Source organism: Paramormyrops kingsleyae, chromosome 17, assembly GCF_048594095.1.
Source record: "Paramormyrops kingsleyae isolate MSU_618 chromosome 17, PKINGS_0.4, whole genome shotgun sequence".
Taxonomy (NCBI): Eukaryota; Metazoa; Chordata; class Actinopteri; order Osteoglossiformes; family Mormyridae; genus Paramormyrops; species Paramormyrops kingsleyae.
In genome coordinates, this window is record NC_132813.1 from 10,857,330 (window position 1) to 10,877,073 (window position 19,744).

Sequence of the window (19,744 nt, forward strand, 5' to 3'; positions counted from 1 at the left end):
AAGCTTGTTGCGCTTCTTGACGCTCAGTTGTTCACGGGTCTTAATACTGTGCACTGTTTTTCCAATCGGGATGTTGCACGAACTCTTGCATGACAGCTCTTGTGGTGTTCAAAGGTAAAATGAGGAATATACTTTTTATGATAAATACCCTGATCATGAAGCCGCGCCCACTTTAATGCAATTGATTGGAAGTTACACCATCCGGCAGAGGCACGCAGAGAAAAATAATTTTAAAGTAGGCTATTACTAGACCGAGCACTCAACAAGCTTCTTTTAGTGAATCGATTCTTTTGGGTTTTGTGATTTGTTCACATTCTTTCATTTATTCGGGCACCTCCGAAGTATTTTGTAATTATGGTGAGTATTGTTAAAATGGGACACTACGAAGATTTCCCTTCTAAAAAAATCACATCAATGTCTTGAATCCCAACTTGATATCATTCTAAATACATTAATGCCCCTTGAACACTACATAGAACAGAAAGGGTATTACTGAAGACATATATTAACTTCAAAGTTTAACTGTCCCATTTTGCCAGACGTCCCATTATATATAGTCACATAAAAATTTATAGTTACATGCATTTCATTTTATCAAATGCATTTCCTTAAAATCAATTTACACGATCGATTGTTAATGTTCTTGACGTCTGAACATCAGAGAAGCAAAATAAATCATGCTGGCAACTGCCGTCTAGGTGAGACAAAGGGCAACTAACCCAGTTACCCACAGCCAATCAAAAGTTGCCCACACCTGCTCAAAGAAATTGATGGGCATTGGTGGGCAACATCACCCTTAGAGAAAGCAGCACACAGGGCACAGATGCATGGAAGTCCAGTTTATTTATCAAATAAAAATCTCCACGCATAAAAATCCCACAAGTTGTTTACAACATTAGTGAAAATCATTATGTTTAACATGTTAAAGCATGTACATTGACATTCTGCAGGACTTCCACGTTAGTGATTTTTTTCCCCTCCCCCATCATCCTGATTCCCTTATACATACCCCTGCCAGTTTAAACAAACTACTACTATAAGATGACACACTTTGAGTGGGAGCAGTGCAGATTTCATAAATTTCATTAACTATTCATGACATGAGATGCATTATAGGAACCTCTACATAAATCTGGAATGTAAGCAGATATCAGTTATACACAATTTTCAAATTCATGAATTCACACTTTCAAAAACAAAATAAAAAGTCAGAAACTGCCTTAAACTTACACCCCTCTTTGATAACTTAATCATTCAACTGATTACTGGAATTGCATTAGTTCAAATTAAAAAAAAAAAAAAATTACAATTTTCGTCCAAGGAGTCCTCTTCCAAATTTCAAAGACTCTAACTGAATTTCCATGATTTATTCATGATCAGACTTCCGGAAAATGGCATTTTAAAGGATGGCTGAAATGGCCGCGCAGGTAACAAACCTTCTGCATTTTATGTTTGCCAAAAGCTCCAGATATTTTTAAAAGGGGTTATTTGGCTGCCCCAGAAAGATGTACAAGACCTAAATCTCCAGTATAGCGGCAAGGACTGGAAGATTTGGAGAGGAACAACATCTTAGACAAAGCATACTAGATTTTTGTACAAATTCAGACAAAGGAATTCGGAAGCGACACACGTTCTTGGCTTGGTCACCACAGTGATGCATATGATCCGTAGCAAAAATGACAGAAAACCACCGCCCCCCTCCCCCCCCCCCCCCCAAAAAAAGGTGAATATCAATCTCAAAAGCAACCCTGATGCTGGGTAGCAAGTCCCAAGCTCCCCCCCCCCATCAGCCGTCACCAAACAAGGCACGGCCGTGGTAAAAGTTCGCGTGGCAGACTTGAATCCCATGCGTGACGGTCTGTCTTAGCGAGTCCACGTGTGTCACAGCCGCTCTTCTCCTCTCCGGTAACCCTGTGAAACATTATCATTGAAAATCCTCACCGCTCCAACTGGCAATCAGCCTGTCAATGAAGAACATGAGGGGGGGGTGGGGTCATTTTCTGAAGAAAAAGATGCCCGATGCAACAGCAGATGGTAGCAAATCTTTTTCAGGCATGTAAACTGGAACCAGTAGCACAAACACATTGTTTAGATTGGCTTACTAACCGAATGTACTTGTTTGCTAAAAATACCTAAGCGGCACATTTCAAGATGGATACATGTCAACAAAACAACTATATTGTGACAAAAATAGTACCAATTTGTACCTTTGCTTGTCACTTGAGCTGTATCCTGATGGGTCTGCCAACTGTACCCTTAACTGTAGGTAATTGACTCTGAGGAACATTTTGGTACCATTGATGGCACATCAATGTTGTTTGTACCTTTGGAATGTTCCTCAGAGTCCATTTCTGTACCATAAAAAGGTACAATTACAAGGGTACAGCCCCAGTGACAAGCAAAGGTTCACCTTTTTACCCCTTTTTCCCCCCCTGAGAGTGTATGAACAAGGTTTTCAGCTATGCCAAGCTGACCTTGAATTTAATACTTGAGAAAACATCTCACACTATCTCCCAGTTTACAAAACTAGCAACAACAGCATTGATTATTGACTATGATCCTCAAGGCATTCCCCAACCTTTCACTATTAATAAGTCTTCTGTTGCCAATAATTACGAAATAGGCTTGAAGACATTACACCCAATTGTATGTTTGACATTACACTCATTTCAGTTTTGGAACATCTAACAGAATGCTAGGATAGTCCTCCATCATGGTCAGGACTGACTTTTAAGCAGAATACATTCACTTTCATATAAGAGATGAAAATTGCAAAAGTACTTCTATGACCGCAAATGGACTCAAATTACAGTGATAATTGTTTGACAAATGGAGTCCCATCTGCAATAGTCTTAGACGCAAAAAGGATATCAGCATTAATTATTAAATCACATTCTCCATGTTCCAGCAGAACCCATCGATCAAAGGCCTTCATTACATCATCGCCATAATTTGTCAGAGCAGCTGAAATGTCCTCATGAAAGCTTTCTTCCCACATTAAGCCCTTAGACGGTTCAACAGACTTTCTTCCAACATGCACACAATACGGAAGCCTAATTCAATTTACAGTAGTAAATGTTTGTTTAATGAGACTCACTACTTACGCACCTACTTACTTGGCCAGGCCACTTGCAGTATGTGGCAGCCATCCACACATGGGAAACAGATAGACCTTACCGGTCCTATGGGTTTTATATACTGTCCCAGTTGATAATTGCCAACACTGAATGAAACGGCTGAGCGTAATTTTGCTTATAAATTTTTATTTCAAATGGACCCATGTGTAAACATGCTTGATTGGACAAAACTGAACTACCTAGATTTTTAGCAAGCATTCCTTCTCATACCATTGCTCTCTTTCTATAGTTAGAAGAAACAAGAGCAGGTAAGATTATTGCGAACTGAACAAAGACAAACAACGTGACTTTTACGCAGATAGCACCAGATCCTATTCCATTGTAGTCATCATACTATTGCTGACACAAAACTATAGATATTGAATATGCAGTGGTCAAATTCCACCATTTATTATTGCTTGTTAGTTAATATCACACAGCAACAGCTTAAGAGTATAAGACAGTATTACTAATGCTATACAAGAGCCTTGAATTCCACTTGGTCACAAACTAATTTTATAAAAAGTATCCCAAATTTGACTTCATTCCATATAAATGTCAAAAAAAAAAACAACTGAATTTTAAAAAGCTAGCAATGCTCAATTCTATCTTAAGGTCATTCTCCGTGCCTCTTCTTAAAAGCAACAAACTGGCATCATTACACCATGTTTGCAACAAGGTAAACTTTGTTGATACGTATTTAAAAAACGTTTTATTTTGGCTAAATAACACTATTTAGCAAAAGCAGCAGTGCAAGTCTATAAAATCCCATAAAATAGGAATTTCTTCTGCTCCATGTAACAGTTATATTTAGTCTCCTTGATCTTAATTTCACAATCCTGTGGCCTGTACTACGAAGCGGCGTTACTGGCTTATTGGGGTAACTTGTCGGATTTAAGGTAGCACAGTTTACATTTCATATTCATTCACTTATATTTTGCCCAGACTACCTTAAATCCGAGAAGTTAGTAACCCCGCCTCATAGTACAGGCCCCAGGTTTGTGACCCACTGTGTATTTGGTTGTTTTTGCTTAAAATCAATACAGCAATCTCCGAGACAAGTAAATTGACGATCTATGCTAATAAAATAAGATCCCAAACACTGCTTTAACGACAGGTAAGGAGAAGATACTTAGAGCCAAGCATATTTTATAACTTTTACACGATTGTAAAATGAAGGCGTGTCTTCAAAGCATTCAGTTCAGCTTGATTTAAGAATATAAAATGACAAAACAGCCCAATGAATGAAGACTAATGGAGTCTAGCTAGCTTGGAAACTATCATACACAACATTTAGGGAGAACCAGAGCGGAGGAAGAAGCAGCATGATTTTCCCGATTTATCCGTTTGATATTCAGCAAAGTAATCCAGGAAAATAATTTGCTCAGGGGTACGACTGTTTCTGTGATTAATCAAAATCTCACCATCATAAAAATGCTGCTACCAAACATCGCAGAAAGAATCGTCTAAATTCCTGATGCACCAGTGCGACCAGTGGAAAAGTTAGTCTGGAGCTCTGATAAAAACAAAAAAGTTACAGTACCAGACAAGCTACAGCCAAATAGAACGTATCTACCTACAGTGTTGGACACAAAGCAATGGCGACAAATGCAACGTGATTACTGCACATGTGCACAATCCTGACATGATATATTGTGCAGCCCTAAATTTAACTGATTAATAATATGCTTGACTGAATAAAAAGACTACTAAACCTTAGTGAATTGGAATGGTTCTGGCAAAATATCATTTAAAACCTGGAAAAAGGAGCATTTTTAAAATCCACAGTCAAGAAAGGCGTACGTCAATGCACCGTACTGCCTGATTTTGCTTGTTAATCTAAGCAAGATTGTTTTTGTTAACCATTGTTGAAGCATGATTAGTTCACAGCCATGACAGTACTTGGTGGAGACACACAGATGCGATTTCCTGTTGCTCTGAGAAATCCCTTTGATGCCTACATCCCAATCATGCTGTCATATACAAAAATAAAGATACAGGGTTGGGTATGGGAGGGAGGGGAGAAAAAAAAACGAAAGACATGCACCAAAACCCTTCAAAAATGTAAAGGAATAAATAAAACAAAAAAATTAATTTCAGGAGATGAAAAAAGGTCCCAAAGAACTTGGATGGAAAGGAGGGGAAAATGCAGGCAGAGTTCGGTCATTTGCAGTCCAGGACGGGGAAGGCTGAGACGTTCAGTCATGAAAAGCGCAAATGAAGGTCCCACTGGTTAGAAAAGCAGCACGAAAGCAAGGCTTCAGAGGAGTTTGCGGAGGGCACGTTAGCGCAGCGTGAGGCAAATGAAAAACGGGGCGTCCAGCCGACAGAGAGCGTGAGCCAGCGCAGAGCCACCCTGCTAGCAGTTAGACCTCAGCCAAAGTTATGGATAATTTACGGAAAGCCACCGTTTCAAAGTCAGAGATGAGGATCGCACCTGAAGACGGCTCGGAGGGCTCGCTCACAGATACCGGGCCAGGATCTGAATCTTGGGCCTCAGCTAGTTGGAGAGGAAGAAAAAAAAGGTATAGGTGTAAGGTACCTGGCAGAGGTGGGGAAAAACTGTGATCAAATACACCCAAACATGTTTGTTATACTCCTAGTTATCCAGGATTAAATCTTACCCAATCCAGCCCATATATACAGCCTGGCCTAGCAAAGCAGGGACCACCAAGTTTATTACTCTAACAAATGTGTTCTGCTGATCAGAACAAAAATTTACAAAAGACCCGCCAACCACAGCTTTGAAAAACATCCACCCTACAATTAACAGCTTGGCAATATTGCTTTTCTGTAGATCCATAAAAACCTTTTGAGCTCTGAAGGGATTCTGGGAGTACAGGGGCGAGGGCTGTCTCCCCTTCCTCTGGGGGGCAGCTGGGCAAAGTGTCAGACTCTCCACCAGGAGGAGCTTCTTGGGTCTGAGAGTCCAAATCAGCTCCCTCCTCCTCAATCTTGGTTTCTGTGGCCTCTGGGCAGGGAGAGGGAGGAACTGCGAAACACGACAGATAATAGCGAATTATTCCAAGCTGAGACAGAGTTGTCTTTCCCAACCCGGTCCTTCGGGGACCTACAGACAGTCCTTGTTCTTCTTTCCCAGCTCCCAGAAGCAAAAACGTGGACCATCTGGCAGGGAGCTGGGATGGAGCAAAAACATAGATCGACTGTGGGTTCCTGAAGACCGACCCGGGAAACCCTGACTTATAACACAACAACGATTCTGTCTCAGCTTGAAATAATTTGCTTTTATGAATTCAGCTCAGCGGCCTATATGGTCAATTACGAAACAAATCAAATTAGTCAAAGGGGTAAAAAAATAAATAAAATTCTCTAAAATCAGGGGTGGCCAATCTTCTCCAGAAAGAGCCACTGTGTGCTGGTTTTCACTGCAACTCCCTAATTACTAATTAGATGACCGATTGGCTGAAGAGCCCTCATACGTGGGTTTGAACTGCTGACCTAAAGGTTGCCCCTAAAACCTGCATCCACACTGGCTCTTTGCGGATAAGATTGCCCACCCCTGGGCTAGACCTAAGAATTCCTTCTGCAGCAAAACAGAGGTTAAAGTGAGGGCTACATTAAATCTTCTGTAAAACCTAAAACCTGATATTCACCATCAAAACCTCTGCACAACAGAAATCGCACAACCCCACGATGTCTGACGTCCTCTTGGTCTAACGGGGCGCAGACAGACACGATGGCTCTGGGTACCTGTATCAGCTTCCTCTGCTTTGTCCTCCTTCTCTGGTGAGCTGGGGGTCTGACACTCTTCTTCTGATACAGCGGCACCATTTGCAGCCTGTTGTTCCGGGCTACTCTCTATCCCAGTGCTATCGGGCTTTAGAGGACTCTCTCCTAGACTGCTACGGGGCGACTGCATCTCCATCTCCTCACCCCAGTCAGTCACTGGCTCGTGCCCCTCCGGAGGTGAGAAGGGGCTCAGGGGTTTCGTGGGTTCGGGAGTGTCCTGCTGGGCTGGAAGCTGCACTTTGGGGCGGGGCGTACGTTGCTCTTTGGGGCTGACCGGGGAGGCAGTAGGTGGCGGAGAAGACGGCTTTTCTTTCGCCGTCTCTGGAGACGTGGCCACCCTCTCGACATCTTCTTCCACGTCTTCCTCCGCCATCTCTTCCTCTCCATCGCTGGCGTCTTCCCACTCGTCCTCGTCATCACCGGCCGCTGCGTCGGTGCTGCTGGTCACGACTGTCTCCGCCTGAAGAAACACCGTCGGTTCATTTCAGTGAAATCCTGCCAAAGCAGACACTGCAACGCTAGCAAACTCACACACGAACGAGGATAAATACCTTCTCCTTGGCAGGAAGCTTCTTATCCTCTTCATCTGTGGGCACCTTCTCAGTCTCTCCCTCCCAGCGATTATCATGCATACTGCCTCATGGAAATCCATACGACGCATGGCAAAAATATCCAGAAATAATTCAGATCAGATTAATATGAATATCCAGCCAAACTAATAAATGATGATAATGGACAATGAAGTTGATTATGGTGCCCCCACAGCACAGAACCGCATGGGGGTCTTCAGCGCGTACCTGTAATTTTTGCTTTTTGCATGACCTCTCCCTCTTCCTCTGCTCCCAAGACCCCCCTCTTTTGGTTTACCGTGCCCCAAGAAATCACCAAACGTGGGTGCCTTGGGTGGCCTCTTATTCTCCTCTGTTGAGAGCCCCACCACAAAAAAAAATAAAATACACAATAAATCAGAGGCAGCCATTAGACCCGGAATGATAATCATGCAGCTGTAGTGATGGTGATGGATGGAGTCTAACGGAAGCAGCGGGTCAATGTGACTAATTGATTTTCAGACAGAATCGTCTGAAGCGAACAGAAAAAGACAAAACGACGGAATCTCAAACGAAACAAAGGTCATGTACCACAGAGGGGGGAGTTTCATAAAAACTACGCAAAAAATAAAAGCACAACAAGGCTCAGCTCATGCTGGTTAGCAAATACGTAAGTGCATTCACCAGAGCAGACCAACAAAATCCTCAGTGCTGTTAAACAGACAAGTCTCCTTTGGTGCTAGACTTTGCTGAGTTATCACCCTTAAAATTACTTTTACACATGCATTCCAAACAATTTTAGGCAAACGAATCCAACTCCTTGTGCGGTTACGTTATTTACAAGCAACGTAAAACTATTTTGCCGTTTAAAAAGCGAAAAATATCCTTTTTAATCTGTTGGCCAGCACTGGTCCGGCACGGGGACCGGGACTCGTTTTAAACATTCACACCAAAACTCCGAGCTGACCTGAGACCTTCTGCATTTTGGCATTACGCCCTGTAGATGTAAAGGACACAGAAACAGTCACCAAGGCAGCGCAAAAAAAAAAACAGGCGCCTAGAATTCCCCAGACATCCATCACATCATGCATCTGAATGCCTTTTACTCTAAAGTTAGACAGGTCCTGGTGCTGACTGACGTCAAAGGGAATTGTATATGTAACTAATGGCTTCATTGCTGATAAACTTGCAGCTATGTGATAACATTTAGGTGGAAAAACCCTTTCGATTAAGTGGCCGCACCAGACAGCAGAAAGGGCCTGTAATGCTACTTACCCCTCTTAACACCTTGATCCTGAACGTCCTCAGCGACAGCTTCCTCCTTGAACCTGTAATCACACCGTAGGTTAAATCTCTAACCCTGATTGGATCCGGCAGGTCACTGTGAATGTTATGCAGCTGTGAAGTGAATTTCAGCTCGGAGAACAGGACCTTCACTGAAGTTCTTCATAGTATTTATGCGGACATGGTGACAGGTTCCCAGAAAGATTTTGCTATAACCATGTCACAGATCTCATACTGCCATTATTTAAAGTCAAATTGGACTGAGTAAATACCGTTATGTGAGGCCTGATTAACAATAACCACTCGTCCAACAAAAAGTAGATTCCAGGGAAGTATTCAGTCCCAGGATCAATGTGTGGGAAAGAGCATTGTTCTGTATCCCATATTTTTTCCTCTGCTAATACAGGAATAGATATCAACACTGGCTCTCCATTAAGGCAATTTGTACAATTTAATTATTTCTGAAGTACACTACCGAGGAAAACAACCATTTAGTCTAGTGCAATGTTTCCCGATCTGGTCCTTGGGTACCTACGAGTAGTCCATGTTTTTGCTCCCAGTAAGGGAGCAAAAATGTGGACTGTCTAGCAGGGAGCTGGGAAGGAGCAGAGACATGGGCCAACTGTGGCTCCACAAGGACTGGATTGGGAAACACTGATCTAGTGCATGAGGTCAGAGCTCACATGGAATCGGTTTTCTGAGCGTCCCACTCGCGTCGCCACTGGCCAGTGGCGTTGCGGTGCCGGGCCAGGCGCTCCTCGTCGATCTGCTCGCGCTCCTTCTTCCAGCGGAGATATTCCGCCCGCTCCCGGCCTGTCATGGACATAGTCATGTCCACAGAGCCCTTTGTGCCTGGCCTCCGACTCTACCGGGACAAACACACACGTTCAGAAATGCAGAAAGAAGAAATGTCAAGCCAGCAGATGAGCGGAAAGAAAAATCATTTAAAAATCTAAAGAAAAAATGCCTCATTGTCTTTGACAAAGCACAGGCACATGCTCCCCACAGATGGATAGATCAGCAGACTTTTGCTGCTTCACAGTATGTGTACTTCACTGTACATGCCATCTCGCGTACCCATTTTACGTCATCTTCCATTGCCGAAGACCAGTTCCAATAGTCAAGTACAGAAGTACTCAAGGACAGTAAAAATCCAAATATCTAGGATACATCGGTCGTATCCTCGCCAAACGAGACCTATCCCGTGATTCATTGCGCCCCAAGTTCATTCTTGGGAGGCACGTTCGTAAGACTGGTCCTGCCAAGACCACACGTACGATATTTGCGTTCTTGGTAGCGAGAAACGCCCTGTGTCTCCATGACGAGGCGCGCAATGTCGTGTCCGTCACGCTCACCGTCCATTCCTTTTCCAGCTCGGGCCCCGTCTTCACGTTGTCGAAGTCGAGGCCGCCCCAGTTACGGACATGCCTGCGACTGCCCTCCTTGCGGTCGGCCTCGAGAATGGGGCCGCACCGTCTGGGGTCGTCCAGGAAGTTGCGGACCGGGTTCTTCTCGCCTTCTCCCTGTGAGGACCACCTCAGGCTGAGCTTCATGTACAGATCCTCAGATTCGTGCCATTTGAATACAGACACCTGACTTACTCTCTGGCCTCTTTCATACTCCGCGATCTTCTCCATCTCCTCGTTCACCTTCTCAATGTTCTGCCGCCTCTTCTCCTCCCATTCCTAAACAAAGTTGAAGCAGTTCCTATTTAAAAGCCCTGAAAAATGAAAATGTATTGACTGTAGCCCCAGTCACAACAGAACAGTAACACTCTCTCTAACCTTCGACTTCCGGTCTGATCCGGGTCCTACTGGAGGCCCCGCTCCCCTCCCTCTTCTTCCTCCCCGGGGAGTGCGTTCCGGCCGGCCCTGGCCGTCCCAGGGCTCGCCCTCCCGCGGTGAGCGTTCAGGCCGTGACTCTGCTTTATCCTGCTTCACTTCCTGTTTGTTCTGCCGGGCCTCCATCCGTTCTTGCCACAGTCCTCCCCGCGGCCCTCCCCGGCTCAGCCTCCCCGAGCCTGGCTTCTTGGGAGAGCTCTCACCCTGGATTGCTGCTGGATCGGCCTCTTCAGGGGCCACCCCACCACGAGGAGCTCCTGGTTTCCTCTCATTGATGATGCGCTTCTCCTATCCAAAAAAAAAAAAAAAAAAAAAAAAAACACACATGATCAAGATCTTCCCTTTTCAATTACTCAGCATCACCGTGTTCTAGAATGTGTGGCGTGATTCTATCTATGGATCTTAAACTACATTCAAATGAAGACTGACACAAATTAGATACAGGCCCTGTAATAAACTGCAATAAAAACAGACTGTGGAAGTTAGCAGTGTGGCTGCTCCCGCAGGGTTTCCTTAAAGTTCTGGGGGCGTATGACCTCTGGAGACCCCCTGAGGGACGTCCTCTCACAGCAGCATACACCAGCTGGCCCAGAATAATCACAACGGGCTTTGATTAAATGGCTTCAGGCTGCCCCCCCCAGGCCACGGGAGAGTGATTAAAAAACCTGCTGCCCAATAGAGATCCTGCAGGTATTTATGAGTACTAGGCGATGCTCTGGGTGGGTTCTGTCCACAGTGAGACTTCGCACACCATAAGCTGATCCCCAGAACATAAAATCTAAGCATTTCTGAAAGCTTAAAAGCTCAGTGCCTTGGCTGGACAATAAATATGAGCTAAACTTATTTCGTTCCCCATGCAACCTCTGTTAATTGCAAAACTGATATTAAAAGGAAATATGAATGGTCATGATGAAAGGAAATTGCAAGTAAATGGGCTGCTTCTGATGGTATGAGTTTCGGCAAAAGTCCATAGGGATCATTAGGGAGGACTGCATGTTACAGAGATGATCGAATTAGGCCCGAGCGAGGCCTATTGTTTGTCGCCATTGCCGGGGGTGGGGGGAGGTGCTGTCACCAGCTGAGGCTCCGACACATTGGCCTGGACCCACCCCAGCAGGTTTGGAGAGATCCACGGTGATGGTGAGGTTCTCTTTCTCAGTCCTCCTGCGGTCGGACTCGGCCTCATGGGATCGTGGTTTGCGGGCCGTGGTCACGGCAATCCCCTCTTGCTCCGCCTTCTTTTTGTCTTCTTCGATTTCCTACCACAAAGAGGGGCAAATCAGCAGAACACCAAGTCATTTTGCAGTAGATAAAGAATAAAAACAAAAAGCGTTGTAAAAAAGAAAAAACATTTCCACATTTGACCGTTATCTTCATATGACGTGGTCAAAATGATTATATATTATTAGATTTCAGCAGGGTGTTGTTGGCTTATAGGACTAAACCAGAGGAAAACCAGAAATGCAAGGGAATGTGCCTGCATTGTAACAAACCAGCACACATGCAGCTGCAAGCTGACAGAGAGCATTATGCACCAAAACACTGATCCCTGACTCATGATACTTATAAATCCAGAAAGACTGGGGGAAATGGTAAAATGCAAATAAAAACAGCAGTAATTGGCAACTCTTCTTTAACATATTCTAAAATAAAAAAGAAAAGTAATGCGCTACTTCATCAACTATTTAAAAAAAAAAAATATGCACACATTCTGAATTTGGTGCCTACAATACATTTCAGAAAAGGTTGGACAGGAGGGGTGAAAATCGCAGGCATTCGCGTTTGGTTTCTGACTTTGTCCTTGTTCTTAATTTGCTGGATTATTTAATCACAAGTCAGAGTTTTGTCAAGCCTTGATCCATGCTTGCTTGTAACTGACAGCAATTTTATGCCCAAGCATGACGGCATCACCTACACAACATTTTCTGCTCTTAGCCTTATGTTGCCCCCTGCCAACTTTTTCGAAGCGTTGCAGGAAAAAAATTTGGAATAAATGCATATTTATAAAATAAGTGTCCAGTGATAAGGAGAACTCTCAAACATTAAAATGTTTACTCTGCAAATTTTAAGACAGATCGAAGACAACTTAATAATCATGACTGTTTCTCTTTACATTCTGCAATCTATCCAAACTTTTTTGAACTAGGGTTTGTAAATGACAGAATGTTGTGTAATGATAGAATCTATTCATATTTATAATGATTTATTACTGCTTACCTGATATCGACGAACAAGAGCCTCATTTTTCTTTCGAAGAGCCTCAATCCGTCGGTCAAGCTCTGCATCTTTCTCTTCTTTTGTCTTCAGATCAACTGCTGTCGACTAAGAAAATCATAAAGAAAATCATGAAACAGAACAGAACATGACAACCAAAGCAATGCAAGAACTCAAAGCATTAAAAAGCACTCTTTTAGCCAGCCAAATCAGTGAACAGCTAAAACAACCATCTCCTGTGCATCTATGCATGTCATGATACAGTACAGCAGTCCAATTTGTAACAATTTAACTGGGTAACACCAATCAGCTGCAGAGGCTACAGTATAATCATGTGATCATACACAAGACCGTCACACCTATCTTCCTAAGTTACCGATCCTGAAACACGGATCCACCTAAACAACAACCTAGATGAACAAAACGCTGTGGACTCACCATGGCTGCATGCACCGCGTTGTTTTACAGGTGGCAGACAGGAATACTGCCACTTAAGTTTGCGGTTTCCACCCCTACGCAAGAAAAACAAACACCTTTGAAGATACCCAACACTACAGTTGACGATTATCCAGTCACCGGTGACGACCAGATTATTTTAATATGGCGCATTTACTCTCAGATGGTTTATGTGGTAGCCATAACATACCCACACATGAACAGAATTTCAGAAGAACAAATCAGCATGTAAAGGGGATAATTACTGGAGACCCTATAGAGAGGCAAATAAACAAAATTTCATATGCAACGACTAGTTTTTTCCAAATCGCTTGTTAACTGCATAATTAGGAGTGTTCAAACATGCATAAATCAATAATGCATTTATTAGCGCATGCCATTGCCCCCCCTCACCTCTCTTTAGTCCTTCCTAACTCAAATAACCAGGTCAGCTTAATTTTATCATTACAATACTTGACACTGAGCGACAATAACCTAGAACTTATTCTCAGCCAAATAAACTGTGCCAGATAGCTATAGTACATGAACCTGTTTCGTACCGTTTGATACACACGACTGCACCCTTAAAAACGGGTTCGGGTAAGCTATGCCTCAGCTTGTGGCCGAAGAATATTGGCATTTTACGTTTATCTAATATTCTTACCTACCTTTATTTTGTGCGGATTATTTTATTTACAGGCCCCCGGTATGTGCACTTTCTGTCCTGGCAAAATCATGTCCTCGCATCCATTTCCGGTACAATGAACTACAACTTCCGGCCAAATAATGAGCCGGGGCGCGTGTTAAAGGGATCGAAGGCGGCACGGGACGATGTGCGCGCGCCGACAAAAAATGCGGTAGTGACACTTCATTTATCAACCTCAGTCGTACCAATGGGCAACCTTGGAGAGACTATAAAAGCGACTGTGTGCAAACGGGTGGGGTGTGTTGAAATTACAGACATTAATTGACGGGGTGAAGGAAGGGAAACCAAATAGGAATTTAAAATTATACTCAAATATTCACGTTGGCCCGAAGAGCTTTTTGAACAGCCAAACTATTTTATCGGTTTAAAGCGTACAGCGTGCATCTATCAGTTCTGTCTAATCCAGTTTACACTACAAATATAGTGTATATGTCAAGCTTTGGAATTTCCTTTTTTTTCGGAAGGTATAACTATTTGTCAACCCAGATTGTATGCGAAACTTTTCGGTAACTTAACTGGTCCGAGATGGGTTTAAATTTACTGCTACGAGACTCTAAAACTTGAACAAAATTAGATTTTGTTGCTTCAAGGACAATAATAGTAATAATAAAAAACGGCACTGGTATACATACTTGTTCGTAATCACTAAGTTCGTATTTCAACAGTCAAAAATTCATTTAAAACACGTGTAGTTTACTTTCACTTGACATAGACTTTGTTTATATTTATCTTTTAAATATATATAAATATATTAATACGTAATTAAAGAACTGCAAAAAATGAAAGGGCAAATGTATGACAATTCTTATATTACGCACAAGGGGGCGCTTTAATACAGTGAATTAAGTCAATGATTTTAGTGTACTTCTCAAAATCTGGAATTCTGTTTATAATGTACCAACACCGTTAAAACGTATGATTATGTATTTAAGCACTCACTGTATGTAGCAGCCTATCATACGATAGGCTGCTACATACAGTTCCGTAAAATGTAAGTGTGCCGCTTCCGTAAGAGCGGCACACTCACATATATATAAATTTCTATCACGGGTAATTTATTCACGTCTTAATTAATTAAAACTACGAAAGTTCGTGTAATGAATGTAAAAGAAGTGTTAGATTGGAGAACGGTGCTCTGGATCGAGTGTACCACGGCTTTGATAACCTCAATGTTCAAAGAGGAACTGACCATGCACGCTCCCTTTTATATGACGGTGCGCTCTAAAAATAGAAATGGTGTTGTAATCACGAGCGATATATTTTTAGAGAAATGACGTGTTCGATAAAACAAAAAACTTTCCGAAAGTACGTGAGCGGTTGTGCTCTTATTGGGTTCATGCAAATATTTAGAGGACACCGCAATGCCAGCGCATAATCGCCCATAAAGACGGGTTAAATTTCATTAGATCGGTGCAATGTGCACGTTTGTGACGGAAGTTTTCTCTATAACCCGCGACATCACGCACTACACACACGTGATAAGATTGTGTCAATCCCGTGTTAACCTAATTAGTACATACGTGAAAGGACTAATCCTTAAAGTCAGCTACTTTGGTAAATTGTTAGTGGCTTGTGTAAACGTAATCCTAAATGACAGGGTTGTTAATATACACTAGTGGCCAAAATTGTGGAAACATTCGCAATTTATATAGATTGCAGAACTTTATTCCAGTTACTTGTTTAATCGTCCATTTGTATGATATTTGTAAACATTATTTAATTGTTTATATACATTACCGCCGTTTTTAAAGCGTAATGCCAAAAATGTTAGGTATTTCCACAATTCCGTCCACTAGTGCAGAATCCATAAAATAACAAATGGTCTGATATCTTTATGAAGGGAACATTGTTATACTGGAAAAAACGGGCCATCATGCAAGCATTAAGTGAAAATGCAGTCAGGTAAAAGAAATCATAATAATCATAATGAATTTACTATTTGATACTTTAATGTTCATCCTAATGCAAGAACATAATCAACACATTCATCAACATAAATTAATGCATAAGCGGGAGCGAATCGAATTAAGGGCTTGACATTGCTGGTGGACTGCACAGGCTGAAGCTGACGGTAGATGACAGAAGGACCCCCCCCCCCCACACACACACCGTGCTGACGAGCGGCCTCTCGTAGACTCTCCTTGCTTTGCAGTGTCATCATGGGGAGCGAGAAGGAGCGCGCCGCCGTGCCGGAACAGCCAATGGCGGCGCCCCTGCCGCGCCAGCCGCAGCGCTGTTTCCGGGCAGAAGAAACGGGCGAAAGAAAAACAATCTACTCCGGGTGCGACTCTCTATCTGCGTCCGCGCTCCCTTTTCCTGCACGTCGGGTTCGCGCTTTAGTGACAGTACTGCGCGTATCAGTCAAATATAGAACTAGGGCTTATTTTAAAATATCCCATGACATTCTGAGGCCCTTAATGGCAATGAAAAAGCATTCTTCTAAAAAGAAACTTGGTTGAATTAAGTAAAAAAAATGAAGTCTGTGTGTTTGTAAACGTTAAATTACTCAAGTACTGTATGTGTGTGAGCATAGTAATACAGGACTGTGAAAAAAAACCTTGTGGTATTATGGTCTTATGAGGGCATTCTGGTAGCCAGTTTCCACCACTTGTAGCTAAGCGAAACACTGGTAGCCTGATAGATCTGTTCCCCGACTCATAAGGCCATGCAACCTGACCCCAGGCAAAACCTAGTTCATGGAATCAATTACAGACCTTTTGATAGGAGGTGATTACTTTTTGCTGAATTCCGTTACAGGATGACATGTGTCTATCACCTCACCGTTCAATAATCATCTATGATCTAGTCTGACACTAAACTAGGCAGTGTAAGGTTTCACTTTTGTCACAGTTACCTCTCCAGTTGTGTAAACACAGGCATAGGGATGACCTAATTGTTGTGACAGCCCAAGCAACCAAGTCAGGCTCACTTACATGACAGCCGGTGCTCTGCCCCGATCCAGGTGACCCTTACTGACCCTAACTGATCCTTTCTTACTTCCTCCCTTGGTTCCTTCATTCTTTCCTTTCTTGCTTCTTGCTTCCTAACTGCCAGAACACGTTATTTTAACTGAACTAAAAAAACTTAGCTAACACCGTTTTTTGCTCTTTAAATCTAACACAATGTAATATTTTAATGAGAACATCGCTTTTCTAGTTATGTTTGTAAAGTAAGATGCTATGTTGACTTAGGGACCCTGTTTTCCAGCACCAGGATATTGAATTAAGATGTACCTGAGTAGGAACATTAGTAGTAGAGGGGAACCAGGAAGAGAGGAATTTCAACACTGGGAGGAGACAAGTGATATGTGACCTTATGGATGATCTGAAAGGCAATTATAATATGGGCTAGTTGTTGGGTAGAGAGCGTGGGTGTCATTAGATCCGATTATTTGGGGCTATATTTTACGAGAATTTTAGCTCAGATGCCAATCTTCCTTCAAAAACAAAAAAAGTCAAGCCCCAAGTGAACTTGACGTAGCCTCTGATTTTCTCAGTAGCTAGAAAGTCCCCTGGTGTAGAGTTTTGTTATGCTGTAAAATTTGCAGGATTGAGTCACAGACATTGTGGCTTTGCACTTATGTCAGACAAAAACTATGTACAGTTACAAACTATGGAGCTCTCAGGAACGACAAGATAGAGAATGTGTATTGTTCACCAAAGCAGGTTATTTTAAAAGGAAACTTAAAATGTTTCCTTCTGGTAAGTGATGCAACGATCAGTATACACAAAAGAACACATACCAGTTTAAGAACTCTTTCTGTGTTCAAATCACGTCACTAAAGTGACTTTTAGTAATCGAGTCACAACAAATCAACAAAAATCTTGTGATGGCATCTACACCTGCAGTTTAATGCTACCTAGACTCGTTTATAATGAGGGGAAGTAATCAGTGAAAGACTTCACTTTTTAAGAAGTGAGTTGTATGTGAGACTTGTGATTTTAAGGGTTGTGTTAGCTATGGAGGAAGCAGAAGTGAGTGGAATAGTGGCTTATACGTCCTAGGTTTCAATCTTGCCTCTAAACATTTCTCTCTGTTTACACAAGTTACCTCCCAGTGTCCAGACACATGTCGCTAGGCTAACTGGTACCTCTAAATTGCCCATAGTGTGTGTATGGTTTTATATATATTAAATTGTAGGGGTATATTTTGTCAGTCCCCATAAGGGAAAACTAAATTTTATTTATTGCTGCAATCAAAAATCTAAAATAGCCAAAAGTCTTGCATTTTGTTTGGTTACTTGTGGTTAAGGTTAGGGCTGATAGGGATTAAGGTTGTCATAGTTGGGATTAGAGTTTTGACCATAGAAATGAATGGACGAGGTTCACAAAGATATGAATACAGACATGCATGCATCTGTGTTTGTGTATGTGTGAGTTTGTGTATAAGAGCTGGGTGACAGAGCAAAATATTTTTTATCGTGATATATTTTTCATTTTGATCCATATTGATAATTATTATATATACACTAGCGGCAAAATTGTGCAAACACTTCCAGTTTTGGAGACTTCAGAACTTTATTCCAGTAACTTATTTAATCGTCCAATGTATTGCATATTCTTTGATTGTTTATAAATATCATGGCCAATATTCATGTAGTAATTTTTAAAACATGCCATCCAGAGCACCCTCTTTAAGAAAGAAGCACATAAAAGAATTTACAAATGTTGTTTGGGAAGACGATATGGGCAAGGCAGAGAACAACATAGATATAAAGTGATTGTTGATTATCCTCCATAAAAGAGGAAGATTCACAAGGTGGCTCTGGTAGTTAGGACTCTAAAATTTGCTTAAAATGAGTCATTTACTCAAATTTTCTTAAAATGCCACGGCTGGCAGAGGGATGATGAGCCCTTGAGCAAGGCCCTTAGCCCCAGGTGTTCTAGGGCAGGGGTGGGCGATCTTATCCGCAAAGGGCCGGTGTGTTTGTGGGTTTTCGCTGCAACTCCCTAATTATATTACTAATTAGAGGACTGATTGCCTGAAGAGTCCTCACACCTGGGTTTGAACAGCTGACCTACAGGTTATCCCAAAAACCTGCATACACACCGGCCCTTTGAGAATAAGATTGGCCACCCCTGGTCTAAGGAATCTCGGTATAATGGATACCGAGTGGATTACAGAACACTAAAATCTTAGCTGAAGTGAAGGAATCACTGAATATTTAAATGATTTTCTAGAACCAATACCAGGACTCTTTAAATCTGGCCCTCAATTCCAAATCCAGGCCTTGTTTTCAGTTCTCCCAGGTAGTTAGTTTAATAATTACTGGCTCTGATTGGCCACAGAGGCTTCACACCTGGCTGACACGTAAAGGAAAGCTGGAAAATCAGCAGGGCTCTGCATTGTGAGGACCATGATTTGAATACGCCTAACCTGTACTGTCAGGCTGGCTAAAAGCATCAACTTCCTGGGTGGCATGTGCTTTGTAGTTGAGTAAAGTGTGTCGCTCATTAGCTTGAATCTATTACACGGTCATGTGTCTATTCAGAGATGAATCATATCTTGATGGAAATTGTTTTTGCAGTGTTTCTTCCAAACCTTAAGTGACTTTTTTGTGATAATGTAGCTTATTTTTTCCACATTCTCTAACAGTGAATCAATCAAAGCACAGTTATGATGAAGATTAAATTATTTGGTTATAATTTCTAGTAGGGATAATTTGTATAAGTCAAAGCAGAATTTATTACTACAGGGACTGAATATGATATTAATAGATGCAGTCAGTGCACAAAGAATAAAAGTATCTTTAATTAGGCAACTGGTGTTGTCTGCTTTGATAAAGATTAAGAATAATAATTCTGACCTAAATCAAAACAATCAAATAAAGAAACTTAGTCTAAGGGTGTT

At 42.2% G+C, this 19,744-nt stretch overlaps 1 protein-coding gene across 6 annotated transcripts; it reads right to left on the reverse strand.

The window, feature by feature from the left end:
• Positions 1–824: 824 nt before the first annotated feature.
• ccdc9 (coiled-coil domain containing 9) lies at positions 825–16,076 on the reverse strand. Of its 6 annotated transcripts, XM_023812232.2 has the most exons (17): positions 13,857–13,984; positions 13,192–13,265; positions 12,757–12,861; positions 11,649–11,798; positions 10,483–10,827; positions 10,300–10,383; positions 10,054–10,221; positions 9,382–9,563; positions 8,690–8,742; positions 8,382–8,411; positions 7,664–7,787; positions 7,418–7,499; positions 6,828–7,326; positions 5,926–6,108; positions 5,554–5,616; positions 4,541–4,632; positions 825–1,961 (listed from the first exon to the last, which is right to left on the reverse strand). In XM_023812232.2, exons 2-16 carry the CDS (start codon positions 13,192–13,194, stop codon positions 4,583–4,585), a joined length of 2,121 nt encoding a protein of 706 aa, XP_023668000.2. In that variant the 5' UTR covers positions 13,195–13,265; positions 13,857–13,984; the 3' UTR covers positions 825–1,961; positions 4,541–4,582. The 6 variants fall into 6 exon arrangements, with proteins under 6 accessions (XP_023668000.2, XP_023668003.2, XP_072557366.1 ...); XM_023812235.2 differs by lacking the exon at positions 4,541–4,632; XM_072701265.1 differs by lacking the exons at positions 825–1,961; positions 4,541–4,632 and adding an exon at positions 13,400–13,462 and having other exon boundaries at positions 4,640–5,616; positions 13,857–13,952.
• Positions 16,077–19,744: the final 3,668 nt, after the last annotated feature.